The 14,393-nt window shown below is 40.6% G+C and overlaps 2 protein-coding genes across 2 annotated transcripts in view; both read right to left on the reverse strand.

Moving 5' to 3' along the window:
- Nucleotides 1–41: 41 nt before the first annotated feature.
- cdc50c (Cdc50 family member C) lies at nucleotides 42–3,696 on the reverse strand. The gene is made up of 7 exons (XM_085134933.1): nucleotides 3,499–3,696; nucleotides 3,151–3,267; nucleotides 2,764–2,871; nucleotides 1,359–1,449; nucleotides 1,128–1,271; nucleotides 842–1,057; nucleotides 42–715 (listed from the first exon to the last, which is right to left on the reverse strand). Exons 1-7 carry the CDS (start codon nucleotides 3,694–3,696, stop codon nucleotides 528–530), a joined length of 1,062 nt encoding a protein of 353 aa, XP_084991059.1. The 3' UTR covers nucleotides 42–527.
- A 592-nt stretch (nucleotides 3,697–4,288) lies between these two features.
- Nucleotides 4,289–14,393, reverse strand: part of cmss1 (cms1 ribosomal small subunit homolog) — a 39,100-nt gene continuing 28,995 nt past the window's right edge. Inside the window, exons 2-10 of the mRNA XM_085134934.1 lie at nucleotides 7,441–7,574; nucleotides 6,815–6,886; nucleotides 6,552–6,687; nucleotides 6,396–6,455; nucleotides 6,204–6,306; nucleotides 6,050–6,110; nucleotides 5,871–5,958; nucleotides 5,706–5,794; nucleotides 4,289–4,426 (exon numbers count right to left, since the gene is read on the reverse strand). Of these exons, the coding sequence (XP_084991060.1) occupies nucleotides 4,343–4,426; nucleotides 5,706–5,794; nucleotides 5,871–5,958; nucleotides 6,050–6,110; nucleotides 6,204–6,306; nucleotides 6,396–6,455; nucleotides 6,552–6,687; nucleotides 6,815–6,886; nucleotides 7,441–7,574 (827 nt within the window). The 3' untranslated portion in view covers nucleotides 4,289–4,342. The remainder of the gene's footprint in view (nucleotides 4,427–5,705; nucleotides 5,795–5,870; nucleotides 5,959–6,049; nucleotides 6,111–6,203; nucleotides 6,307–6,395; nucleotides 6,456–6,551; nucleotides 6,688–6,814; nucleotides 6,887–7,440; nucleotides 7,575–14,393) is intronic.

The following is a 14,393-nucleotide window of genomic DNA, read 5'->3' on the forward strand; positions in this document are numbered from 1 at the left end:
AGCTATAGCCAAGACACAGAAACAACACTTGATTCAACAGGTCATTTTAATTACAATCCTTTATTCAATTTTAAGATGTGGCACTTTGACAGTTTTTTCACACAAGAATGCAAGAATACACTTTGCGTTAGGAAAATAAAAGTTGGATCTGTGCTTTTGTTAATGTAAGAATTCTAATAAATATTTATACATATTAACAGTACATGAGAAATGGTGTGTATTATAAAAGCAAACTTCAGCAAGTAAACAGCTCAGATGTGTAAACACAGCAGCACCACGATAAACCCGTCACACACGTGGATCTGAAAAAGAAAGCAGTTTTCCTTCACGTGCTGCCGTGAAATCGAACAACATTCCTATTTAAACCATTTTCCCCATCCATCATTTACTCACAAATGTTTAGCATTTAGCTTTTGTCTTTTTTAAAAAACAAAACTTCAAATCAACCCAGCAATAATCTCTTTTAATCTGCTTGTAAGTTTTTCCCAGCATTCCTCTCATTAGTTTCCTGAAGCACCTCTTCTTCTTCACTCCTTCATGTTCTTCCCATCTTTTCCAAACTTCCACCAGACCAACGTGAGGACGACAGCTGTCAGGAGGATCAGGCTGCTGGTTACAAGGTAAGCAATAGGGAGGAAATGGTTCTGACCTCCAAACCAGGTCACCGTTGTCAGCACCACTTCCTTTCTGCCTCGAAAATACTCCACGGGAAAGTCTGAAAGAGCAGGAGGTCAAGGCCAAAAATATCTGATCAAAGAGAAGCGTGTTTAAATTGAATAACAAAAGCTGGAGGGAACGTGCATTTGGGAGTTAAGATGCCTCTAACACAGTGAAAGGATACTGTAGGATATATCGATGCTGTAATTGCCTGCTGGAAGCCCCTTCGTGAAGGGGTTGTTGTTGTTTCGGAATAAGATTCCATAAAGTTTCTTGAAGTTGGGGAAAGCTGCCTCCCTCATCCATACAATGAAATCGTCATTGATAAAACCATTGTTCATGGGATTGGAAGGATCGAGCTTGTACACGGGCTTCTGCCAGTATGGAGGTGGCACCGTTCCTGTGGGGAAAACGTTTAAAACATGACACAAAATGATTTCTGAGGAAAGAAAAAAAAATTCCTTCTTTACCTTCAAACACTTCGGCTAGAGTCAAGTTGTCAGTCTTTGGGTTGCGGAACTTGATGTATTTGTCCGTGTACCACGTGAGGCCTTCCCGCATCAAAGGAACCTCACCTCTGCCGTTGGGATGATGATACCACAGGGTGAAGGAGTCTGGGAAAACACATGCAAGTTAAGAGTGACAGGAAGGGTAGAGCAGCTATCTGCTAACTGATGGCGTGTGTTTTGAGTTGTGTTTACCGTTGAAGATGCTGTTGGCCACAGCGCCACAGGGAGCAATCGGGCGTCCGCTGGGATCTTTCAAAAATGGCTCACAATATGAACTTGGGTCCTAGGGAAGATGTGATATTTAATCAAGTCGAGTATTCAAGTAAAATTCAAGCTTCTTCGGCTTTAAACACTACAGCCCATGTACGGTAGCTGAAGATTCATGCATGTGGTCCAAAACACTGTACTTCGGTTTTTTATCTTCACAAACCAAGTACAACAGATGACATGACTTAGCTTTAGTGACCATACAAGTCAAAGTTTCTGCATGATTAGTGTGGTCTTGTTTCTATAACGGCTCTTCGGAGCTGAACATCTTAGAGAAGCCTTGTTGTGGGAGGAGATGAGCATCTCCTAATGCTGCCCAGCCTCTTCTTTAACCTCTGGAGTTAGACGGATCCATCCCTTTACTCAGAACTGTCACTCCATGCATAAGGTGACCCAGCAGCGTTATGCATCACACTGGGGAGAAACTTCACATAACTTAACATCTTATTTTGTCTCAGAGTCAAATGAAGTTGGCCACTGAGATAAAACAGCAGGTACTGCCCAGTGCATGCAGTCAGATTTATATACAGGCAGTACTCTTCACACCCAAAATAACTTCAACTTTTTTCAACTGCGCCCATCAAGATGCAGCTGATTTAAAAAATAAAATAAAAGGAGAAATGATGTGCTTTTTCCCCACATAAACAACTCCAAGAACAAAACCACTGCTGACTAAAAAGAACACAGGCTCGTATCACATTTGCCAAAAATCGTCTTGAAGATCCCCAGAACTTTTGGGAAAATACTCTGTGGACTGACGAGACAAAAGTTGAACTTTTTGGAAGGTTTGAGTCCCGTTACATCTGGTGTAAAACTAACACGTTTCATAAAAGATCACACCAACAGTCAAACATGCTGGTGGTTGCCTGCTGGTCTGCAGCTGCTTTGCTGCTTCAGGACAATGGTGAAATGCTGTAGTTGATGAAAACATGAATTTTGCTCTCTACCAGAAAATCCCGAAGGAGAATGTTCTGCGATCACTAAAGCTCCAGCGTACTTGGTTATGCAGCAGGACAATAATCCGAAACTTATCAGAAAGTCACCTCTGAATGACTCCAGATACATTTAAATGAATGTTTTGGAGTGGCCTAATCAAAGTCCACACTTTAGGCATGACCTTAAACGGGTCATTCATGCTAGAAAACCCTTGAGGCCTTTGAGGCTGAATCAAAACAATTCTGCAAAAAACAAGTGGTTCAATCCAGTGATGTGAAACATTCAACGCCAGATACAAAAACTTGACTACAGTTCCTGCTGCCAACAGTGGCGTCACCATTTATTAGGTTTAGGGGGCAATTACTTTTTACTTTTCATGACATGACGATGATACCTTTAAATTTTTCTTCCTTCCAACCGTCTGCCCATCATCTCTGGAGTCCATGTATCTGCGAAGGTTCTGATGAAAGTTACGGAGTCCGTAGTAGAAAAAGACATCTCCCTGGGACACACACGCATTCACATTGTTAAGTGGATGAGTGTAGAACCACAAATCCTGAGATGAATTTAAGCTTTAAGCTTCAAAGCACGGACAACAAACGCAAGCACTGACAGTGGGGCCTGTTAGATACAGAGTAATAATCTTCACACGAGACCCACTTCCAAGCTGTTTCAGAGCTTTGTGCCATACTTAGCGTGTGCTACTGAGGCCTCTGCAGTAAGATTATAAGTGGCCCTCAAGTTAGGATTATGTTGTCACTCTGTGCCGAGAGGTTCTTACCTTAAATGGTTTGTCAATCCTAAAATTGACTGTGCAGCTGCAGGGCTTGTTTGCGTTGCTCACATTTTTACGCATTTCAAAACACTCGTTGCAGGTTTCAGCCTCTGTGTAGTCCAGCTAAAAAGACAACGAGAGAGAGAGGGGAAAAGTGCAGATAGTGAACTTGATCTTAAACTTTTTCAAACACAACCTTCGACCTTTCCTCGTGTTGTCACACCCTGTTTTTATTGCACACAGAGGCATTGGGGCCTCTCTGACATGAACAAAGACAAATGCATAGCGCTCTTACGCCATCAAATTTCTAGAACTGGAAGTAAGTGTTTAGAAGCAAATGTGGTTTTCACTCACCTTCATTTCCTGGGTGTTCTGCACAGTGAGAAGCAGCCATACTCCCAACAGCAGACAAATCAAAGCCATAAAGTAGAAAAAAGGCAGTACGGTGTTAGCAGTTAGCATTGGAGACCAGGCAGGTAACCGCTGCTGTTTGAAAGCAGAGTTGTCGGGTCTCCGAGCCAAGGGCCCGGGCTTGCCTTTCACCTTCCCCATGAGAGCGAGAGCTTTGGCTTCAGAAGAAGAACTTGATTGACAGCCGGAGACTCAAAAATTGCGTGTAAACCAGCCCTCCTCTTGTCTTCCTGTTTTTTATTTCAGCGATATCTCTCTGCACACACACTCACACACCCCTCTGCTTGCCAAGGGATTTTCCCAGCATGCTTTGCATCATGGGGGCGACCGTTGTGTCCTGTTACTTATTAACCGCAATTCTTTACTCAACTACCTCTTTCTGTTACTTCTAATTTACCACAAGATTGTGTACTTCCGTCCTACAACACACAGACTTGTACAGAACAGCATTTTATATCGTCACTGGCTGCGGGAGATATCGGGGTGGTTCTGGGCCCCTTTGTATCTGTAGGATGCTGAATGGGGCTCCCCGGTGGTTTAAGTAAACTCATGACCTCACATTGTCAGTCGGGGGGACTTTCCAAGGTCAGAGTAAACAAAAAAAGGGATGTGGCTTTAATTTGAAGTCTGTTTATTCATTCATCACACTCCCTGACATTGTGTTGGTCACAAAAGTGAACAAACAATGCCGTACATTTCACACAGGCTCTGGAAATATTAAAAGCTCGGGACAGGATCAGCAAAAGGAATAGTGAAGACAAAGTCTCTTTAAATGTCAAGCAGTCAGTTAAAATAGTCCAATTTTGACTTTGTCTTCCTTACAGCGAGCCAAGACGCCACTCTCCAACAGCTTCATAAGATCCTGTTTGATCTGAAAAAAAGAGGCAAATATGAAGTGAAATTAAAAGGGAACGAAAAACTAAAAGATCCTCTCCAAAAAGATTACTCTGCAATGCAAATAGGGTTCAATATTGAATAACTTTTAGCTCTTTCTATCTAATATTGTAGGTTCTCCTTGAGGCGACAGTTGCTGGATTTGGTGCCATGTAAATGAAATCAAAATGAACTGAATTTCAATGTAAAGTCTTTTCTCACTATAATAATTGTAGCATATGCATATCCATATGTCAACTTGTACCACCTCCCCTCTTTAACAGGTGCATCAATCTGAATGAAACTTTGCATAAACATCACTTATAACCAGGAGCATCTGTGACTTCTATTAGTTAACCAAAAGTATCAAATGGATCAGGTGAGAAGAGCAGACAACACAGCTATGGCTTTTCTGGAAGTTCCCCCACAGCCATTTTCTTGCTCCTTAACCCACGCTCTGTGCCACCTCCACAGTGTCATCAGCTTACAGCATACACCCAGTGCATTGCACACACAAAATAATGGAAGGTCAAAATATTAAATCAGGATAAATATTTAGGATGTTTAAAATAATGGAAATATTTGATACGATTCACATTTTAACGCTGTTTTTGCCGGAGACGGGAATTCTAGGAAAACAAAACTAAAGTCAAATTAGTCAGGCTTCAGAATCTACGACTAAACAAATATGTCCAATTTTTAAAGGGTTAACCGCTGGAACAAAGTCATAATGGTTTAAAACATCCCACGTTCATAAAGTATATGTTCAATTAAAAGATCTCCACTAATTTCTTCCTCATTTCTTGTAGACAACAAGCCAAATCTAAAATTAAAAAAGTAATTAAACGAATAATTAAACGAATTTTCTTCATAATGTATTTTAAAAGTTAACTTTTACACAGGAGTGAAATATTTAAAGGTTTTTCTGTTTTAATGTTGATGATTATTGCTTACATTTGATTTCAAATTTAAGTAATGTGCTGATGTCAATGTAACTTTTTGACATCAATATTTTTTCAATCTTAGCATTTCATTTTTTTTACTACTTAAAAAAAGACTAATTTTTTCAGGTGATCTCTTTTCTTTTTCTTTGTTAATTAACTAAAGAAATAAGTTTTTAATCTTAAGCGCAGCTTTACGGTGAGTACAGAGAAACAATGATCAGGAAAAATCTGCATGTTAATTATTATAAACAAAAGAAAAAGAAGCTCCAAGTCAAAGTGGAGTAACAGCAATAAAAATACATTTTTCTAGCCCAGCAGGGGGCAGTAGCTCACCTCAGGAATGTCCACCATCCTTCTGAGCTTCTGGTCCCTCCAGTTCCAGTCCAGAACCAGGTATCTCAGTGCCTGCAAGCTTAAACCCTCTGGGGAACAAAATCAGAGTGAGAAGACTTCAAAAGCTTTGAAGTTAAACGAAAGAGGCCGATCACAAACACACACCTCTCTCAACGAGAGCGCTGATCCTCCCTGGTGTCCCCACTCCTATGTGGTAGATGCCTTTCTGCAGCAGCTTCACCTGCTCTTCTATCTATGCAAAATAAATGACACAGACATCAATGAAATCATTCACAGTTCACAATCTGCACACGCTGCCTGTGATTAACAGTTATCTCCAGTACCTTGATATGTTTTGCAAAAAGCTTCACTGCTTTGGCTTCACCCTTGAAACTAGTCAGCTGCCTGTGAATGACACAAACAAACATCATTCCCGTCACTTTAATTTGAAAGTAGTAACTGGAGAAACACGACAAACATCACTGGTCTGTCACTTACTTGATGAGCTCGATGGTTCGGAGAGCAGAGCTGCAGACGACAAGCAGAACCACAGAACTTTTTTCCGTGTGCTGCTTTTGAATCTTTGCCCACTTGGGAGCAACTAAGAGGAAAAAAAGAGCAATTAAAGTGATGGGTGTTTATAAGTGGAATCTAATGGAAGACTTGGTCAAAGTTTGCAACGGCACTCACTCTGTTTCAGATAAGAAGAGAGGGTGTGTGTCAAGTCATTACTGGACAGGAAAAAGGAGTCTGGAGGATGGGAGAGGACACACTGATTTCTGTGAGTCAACATTTCACCAGATATCGACTGAATGTGCAAGCTTAGGGTGATTTAGCTTGACTCACCCTGCATTTGGAGCTCCTCCTGCTCGATTACAGACCGCTTGTCTTTAAAGTACTGCGTAACCAGATCCTGCAGGTCAGCTGGACAGCCTGGTTTTGGCTCAGAGGTGGCCAAGACATCTGTTATTGTTTTCTTTTTCTAAAACAAAAACAAAACAAACAAACACACAAGTAAGAACCCCAGAAGCAGCCAAATGATAGCCCCACTTTAGCCAGTGCACACTGTTGTAGTTGATATTTGCAACACCAGGTGTCGCCACTCCCACCTTTCTCTTTTTGGGGGGTTTAGCAGACTTTTCATCCTGAGTCTCCTTCCTTGGAGGGATCATCTGCTCGTTCTGTGACAACAGTACATGCAGAAAACACAGTTCAGGCAATTTATGTTAATGAACATTTGAAATTCTAAATACAAATTAAATAATTAAACCTAAATTAAATTAAAACTAAATTAAACTAAATTAAACCTAATAATCCTCAGAGGTAAAGAGCACATTTTATAATAAAATTTTAATGTGCCAAATTATATTATATTAAAATTACATCAAAATGTCCAAATGCTAGGACAAAAATCAAAGGATTTCCATTTCCATCATCAGTTACTATGATAATTGTTTTTAACACTCTGGTTTATTCACTGTCTCAAAGAATGAGGGTGTATGTATAAGTATGTGGTGGACATTTATTGTGAAGGTATTCTATTCATCTATCCTGACTTCTTTCTTCTTCCTTGCAACAACTGTTGAAATGACCATTTGTGCCTGTGAACTGGTTGACTACAAAATGACAAGGAGAGGCTCAGTCTTTTGCCCTATTAATATGATACATTTTCTTACACACTTTATACTGTAAAAACATCAAATAGGCAGCCTTTGTAGAGAAAGGACATAACAACCTGCTCATTATTTTTCTTCTTCTTGGCTTTAGCAGGCTTCTCTGTTACAATCTTCCTCTTCTCTGGTTTTGTCTTTGTTTTTTCTGCTGGCTTTTTCTTTTGTTCCGTCTCCTCCTCCTCCACCTCAGATGCATCTGGGAAACAGAGGGAGAATTTCCTCATTAAACTGGCAAAAGAGCAAATGCGTCCACACCTCAAACTATATTTAGTTCAGGTGAGGAACAGGACAGACACTGTCAGCAGAGTAAAATGGGCACATTTAATGCAAAGGATTTGCAAATTGCTCTTTACAAGTTTTGGTTTTATGGGTTAATTTGTAACTGTGCGCACTATGAAAAGAAGAAAATTGCTAAGAAGGGCCAACACCACGCTTGTTTAGTTTGATCCTTGGGTGATCTGCAAAGTGTGTTCAAGTCTTTGGGTTATTCATCAGGTGTGGCTGTGAGTGCACGTTTCAGTCAGAACTACACAACTAAATGCTACCTGAGGTAACAACAATGCAGCAGATCTCAAACAACGCATCTGGTTATATTTAGCCTCCCTGTTGCTACCACTTCTCTGTGCATTCCTCACATCTCATGCTACGGGTCACGCTTAGATCTTTTGGCATTTCTGGTTTCTTGGTGAAAAGCCTTTAAAACAGCTGTTGGAGTGAAATCAGCAGTAAATCAGAGCATTTTCCTGCAGTGTCTATCCTAAATGTGCTGTTTTATCACACTGGTGCCATTGCACTTCTTCCTGTGGCTCTGTAATATCGAAGACTTTTTTGAGCCAAAGCTTTTACATGGCAGTGTTTCATTACTGAGAACTTCACATCGCTTGGACTGTGTGGATAATAAATAAGCACATGCTATCTCTGCCAAATCCTGATCATTACCATCAAAACTCCTTTTACCATTAACGTGAAAACGAGAACTCTGGTGTGTATGTAAGCTGACCTCAAAGTGATTTTTCATTGAACAGTTTGTGGAACTATGGTCAGCACTAACCAGTATATGTCCTTGCATCTTGTCATCTTCTACTGGATTCAAGGTGCTTCACATGTACAAAGGATTCAAAGGAAATAACAGAGCTTGCTGTCCGATGTATATTTTCTTTACTTGATATATACATTTATATTTACTGTTCATTCTCTTCATTGCTGCTGGGAGGCTTTTATAATGAGGCATTTACAGAAAACACATTGAATTTGTTGCCAAGGTTACAGATTTTTAAGCATTACAACTCTTACTAATTCAGAGCTATAATGCTCTTTGAAGCTGAAATGAAAGAAGGGGCGTGTGGATATGCTCATATAATACGGCTGAGACACTTGAGCATGTCTCTGATCTGCCACAGCGGGTTTCTGCTCCGGGCCACGAGAACTGACAAAAGGCACACCGCACGCGAACAGTTGACCAAATTTTCTGCCTTGTTCTCTGATTTCCCATTTTACAATCAATTTTGCAGTGGTTACCATTAACTCCTTCCTCACTAGTGTGTGTGTGTTTTAAATACAACTAAATATTTTCAAGGATCATTTAAAAAGGAAACTCTACACGGCATCATTGATCCATCTTGCTCTCCCTTTCTCTCAAGGGCCTCTCTCAATCATTCAAACACCACACCCATTTACATGTTATTACTCACATGACCTTCATTCATCCTTGTTTTGTGCATTCATCTGTCCAGCAATGCACTCCTCCATCTGAAAGACCACTCCCACTATTAATGGACCAAGCCAATCATTCCCAACTCCTACTCTTCGTGGCTCTCATCCTGTTCTCACACTTGCTCTGGACGGTTGGAAGGACAATGCCGGAGGATGAGGGGAAAGACAATTAAAGGCAAGGTTAATTACAGAGGCAAGGAAGCCTTTATGGCAAGATGCTGGATGTAAATGGACCATAATTACAGCAAAATCCAGGCCTATATATGAAAAGGGGATGCTCTACCTGTCCCATAACAAGTAAGTGCTTTACTTCCTTTTGGTACAGCTAAAAGCAATCTGAATCTGGCACTGGGTTAGTTAGGAGGGGGACTGGAAGTACACTAGCTTGTGGTCACCTGAGACTGGTTTGTATCTCTGCCTGGCTTCATGTCTAAGGTGAATGTAATAACTACTGAGCCCTAATGCGCGGCAGCTAAACTGAGCTACAAAACACACCATTGAAACCAGCTGCAGCTTAAGTAGGTCCCCCTTGTGTCACTGAAATACCCCCGATCCACCGAGACATGGATACCATAAGACCTCTGATAATGTCCTCAAGTATCAGCTGCCAGGACTTTAGCAGAAGATCCTTGTAAGTACTAGGACAGAGCCTCAAGATGGTGTGATCGAACTGAGATCTGAGGGATGTGGAAGCTGAGTCAACTTCTTGAATTCTTTGTTATGTCAAAACAAAAAGGATATACTGTCACCATGAAGACTAGTTCATAGCCTACAATTTTCATGTGGGAGATGTATGTCAAAGTAACATGAATTCTATGACCCAAGGTCTTCAGCAAAACATCACATAGATCGTTATATTGTTCAGTTCTGACACTTGCATGTCCACTTAAAGCAACTGAGGTGGTTGGTGACAGCCAAAAAGAGTACTCTGTGCATTCTGTGGGTGAAAACTATGATGCTCTGTGTGACTTTTATATCACAGCCAGCCTTCTCTTCCTACACATATGTTGAAACCTTGAGCCTCTGTCGTCAGTTCAGCAGTCATCTTGTATTAATTTTGGTAGCACTTGTGGAGATGCACTGACCATGTTTTCAATCATTTTGTCACTGGTCAAAGTCATTCAGAAAATTATGCGTGCATATTTGTTTCTGCTTCAAGAACTGATGATGAACATTTTCAAACTTGTCAAGCATTTTAATGTGCAACGTCATTTTGTTCATCTTGTGAAAACAAATCTTTCAATCTTTTCAATTGCTATTATTTCCGAATATTTGCACCATCCACAAACAGGATTTATGTGCTTAAATTGAAGTAAAAAATGTAGCTACTTATTATCGATGCTAGAAGTTAACCAAACCTATAAATGACATATTCATGAAAAAAAAACCTACACAAAAAAAAAAACAAACAATTTCCTAATCCAACAAACATAGTATTTACAAAAAGCTCTCTCTCTCTCTCTCTAACATTTTTTTCTTTCGCATGATGACTTTACATTTCTACATTTCAATTCATTCTTAATGAAATGCAAGACGAAACATGACAGCCAACACAAGGACATGTTGAGGTTGTTATCAGAAAGTTGAAAATTAGCTAGCTTCTGTGGGATTATGATATTATTTTATGCCATGTTAGACCCCTAATTGAAGATTGTGAATTATTATGTAGTTTTAGTTTGCATTATGCTCCTGAATTAGAAGAAGGTGATAACTATTACATTTGGTAAACTGATTTGCATTATATTAGACTGTTGATTTATTGTGAATGAATGATATTGTTTTGTGATGCATTATACTGCTGAGTTATAAGAAAATATTGTTCACAGAAAGTCATCGTCTCATTTGTCTGATTAGAAGAGAACAGAGCATTCTGCCCCATCAGCAGGAGCAGATAAACAGGGAGCCAAGGTTGTAGCTTAGGCGCTGTGTGAGAGAAAGAATGTGAATGTTTAGGCTTTTATGATTAGGTGGGGGCCACTAGAGGCTATAAGAGTTTGATCAAGGCTCCACCATTTCGAGATCTGATGCTGTCTGTTGTATGGTGTCCATCTCCCACGCGTGTGTTCATTAAATCATCGTTTGACTTGACCCGGCCGGACCAGTGTGGTTATTTTGGTTTTCCTCCTGTATCCATTCCCAATATTTGAATCCGTAACAGTTTTGGGGGCTCGTCCTGTGGTATTGGGATGGAAGTTTTGGAGGCTTGGACGGTCCGAGGTGGTCAGACGGGCAGACATTATCCGGCAATCGAACTGAGTGGACAGGCGCCTTTATAAAAGAGGTAGGCACAGGCCTGTTGATTTTGTCCGAAGTGTGCTGAATTGGACGATGAAATTAAATGTCTATTCAGTAAAAGTTGCCGGTGAGTGTCTGTTTTGATTTTGATGAAAAATCTCATGAGTTTTGAAACTTGAAGTAAGGTTACAAGTAATAATACTGAGTTAGAGTCTCAGGTAAAGGTAATAATACTGGGTTAGAGTCCCAAGGTAAAGGAAAATAATACTGAGTTAGAGTCTCAGGTAGTTGGATAGGGAATTGGTCATTTTGTGAGTTAGAGTCTCCATTGGTTTAAAGGATTGCATCTGTGTTGGCCATGTTGAGAGTTAGAGGCTCCATTGTCCATAACGTTGCATCTGCGTCGGTCATACTCTTGTTTTAGAGGGTTGACGGCGGTTTAAAAGTATTATAAATTTTGTTAGAACGGTGGTTAGAGTCCACTAAGAGGCGCATAGCCCGGAGGTTACGCTCCCTCCTGGCCGCGGACGCGCGACCTTGACCTGTCGGCGAACAGGGTTAGTTCAGTTGGCTTGACTGTGGGGTACAGGGCATCCTGGAACAAGCTAGGAGTTAGAGTCTCCTTATCTGCGCTTTTTTGGACACTTTAAATTGAGGTAGGGACTTTAGAGATGAGGCCAGATACAGTTAGAGTCTGATACTGGTTAATTGATTACAAAAAAGTTGGACTTTCTTCGGTTGGACCCGTTATCTTAAATTTGTCAAAATTGTGTAGGCGCTAAAACTTTCAGGCCTGAGAGTGAGTGTAAATATAAGACGTCTTTGTAATATAATAGAGAGTTGAGTGTGAAACGAGGCTGTGTGTGATGATAGCGCGCTGCAGGCTATTTTTGGATTGTGTGAACATGCAAATGAGGTGGCTGCTGTGAAGCCCACAGAGGACTTCCTGTTTAGCGTGTTATTGAGTTTTATAAGTATGATTTGCAAACAATGAAACATGCCTGTAATTAAAACGCTGATTTTGCTGATTATAACATTACAAATAAAGTTTTGAATGACTACGGTGAATGTTTAATGTTTGGCTGAGTTTTGATATGGGAGAGACGGCTTCGCAGCTGCTGGGGGTGAGTGACCGGAAACTTGCATGCCCATAGAAGGCAACTGCCTGACTGTGAACTATGCACCAAGAGAGAGAGTAAAATCTAGGCAGATGAAGCGAAGGAATGTTTTCAGAAAAGAAAGAGTAAGTGAATGTTTTCAGAAAAGAAAGAGTAAGTGAATGTTTTCAGAAAAGAAAGAGTAAGTGAATGTTTTCAGAAAAGAAAGAGTAAGTGAATGTTTTCAGAAAAGAAAGAGTAAGTGAATGTTTTCAGAAAAGAAATAGTAAGTGAATGTTTTCAGAAAAGAAATAGTAAGTGGATGTTTTCAGAAAAATAGTAAATGAATGTTTTAGTCTCTTAATACAGGTGGATTTCTCTCAACCTGGAAACCTGAGTACAGCAGCAAAAGGATAGATTAACAAAATTGGGACGACACACAGGCCAAGCTCTGGCTCAAAATTTTACAGTTTGACCTATCACTTTGTCCCCACCCGAAAAAGAAGCTTAAAGGACATCTTCTCATACAGTTATGGGCTACCATAACTGGAAATTTTCAGGCAAGTTTTTCACTGAATTGTTTTTGGCACCATGTGTCCCTGAATCTCACAAGCAAGCTCTAATTCCTGGCTGAAGACATGGAATGCTGTTATTTAAGGTGGGAAATCAAAATTTGGGAAACAAAATTAAAAACATACACAATTAGAGAAATGCCTTGTTTGAGAAAAAAGTTAAAATAACCCACCCACAAACGCACATACACGCAATGAAGAAACAGCTTACACTCATGAACACGTGAAAATTTTCCAGCAAGCTTAAAGCAGCAAAACTTAACATACACCTGATGTTAAATGATAAAGTCTATCCACTACTAACAAATAAACTCTCTGGGTTGCAGGACAACAACTTGACTTCAAAAAGACAGACACTGGTAAATCACAAACCAGTGATGAAACAACAAATTTAGTGGTTAAAAGAGTCAAATTGTGACATGTGTTCCTGTGATTGATTAATACAAGAGATTACTGAATGAAATAAAATTCCTTTTTTGAATTATTAAACATGATCTTAAGAATTTTAACGTGTACCTATGTTGTCCTGTCAACGTGGTGGGTTAGGAGTTGATTATATAGTGAGAAAAAACAAAAAAAGGGGGGGAGAAGGCTGACATAGGGCCTGGCCCCTCTCTGAATAACATAGCCAAAACAACATTATTTTCAAACAACATCATTTTCCTGTTCGTCTGTTTTTGTTTTGTTTTTGTTTTTTCTCTTTATGCTTAATTACAGGCTGCTTTGTCAGCCCGGAAAGCCGAGGCTGACCTGGACTCCTGCTCTCCCCTCTACCATCTTTGCTCTCCCTTCTACCATCTTTGATGTGACCCTGACCAAATGCTACAGCAGCTGGACTCACAACAACAGCCTGAGAATGTCAACAGTGCTGCAGGAAAGAGATCTCATGCAGCGGAGACGGAGAACGTTAAATCCAAGGCCCGTTTCACTACACGGGGGAGATTTCCAGACAGCTTCAGCTGACAGAGCTGTGACGAGACGCCTATTAAGCCCGGATGAAAGGTGAGGCCGAGCAAAAGAATGCTGACCTTAACAACTCTGCATTAAAACTGTGCAGGACAGTGATGGACCAACACGGATGATCGGGCAGCAAAAAGGGCGTGCCAGAGACACGAGGAGTAACTGAGGTCAGGAGGCACCTCAGATTGGACAAAAGCAGCAGAAGAACATAAGCTGAAGGCACAGGTGTCGGGGCTCGGTCAGGAGCTGACCTCTGAGAAGAGCCGAACAGCAGAGCTGCAGAAGGTCGTGGAGCAAAGCAAGGAAAACATCAATAAACTTCAATCTGACGTGTACGGAAAAGACTCTGAGGTTTCTGTCCTCAGTGAGAGCTCAAGACATCAGAGCAGAAACTGAGCATGGCTCAGGAGGAGCTGGCTGCTAATCGAACCCATCAGT

This window comes from Neolamprologus multifasciatus, chromosome 16 (assembly GCF_963576455.1).
Source record: "Neolamprologus multifasciatus chromosome 16, fNeoMul1.2, whole genome shotgun sequence".
NCBI lineage: Eukaryota > Metazoa > Chordata > Actinopteri > Cichliformes > Cichlidae > Neolamprologus > Neolamprologus multifasciatus.

Excerpts from the sequence above, each read along its gene's own strand:
- cdc50c (XM_085134933.1), bottom strand. The coding sequence starts at position 3,696 with ATGGGGAAGGTGAAAGGCAAGCCCGGGCCCTTGGCTCGGAGACCCGAC. Across the intron at positions 1,450-2,763 it reads GAAGGAAGAAAAATTTAAAG|GACCCAAGTTCATATTGTGA; the intron begins GTATCATCGTCA and ends CATCTTCCCTAG. Across the intron at positions 716-841 it reads CAGCATCGATATATCCTACA|ACTTTCCCGTGGAGTATTTT; the intron begins GTATCCTTTCAC and ends CTGCTCTTTCAG.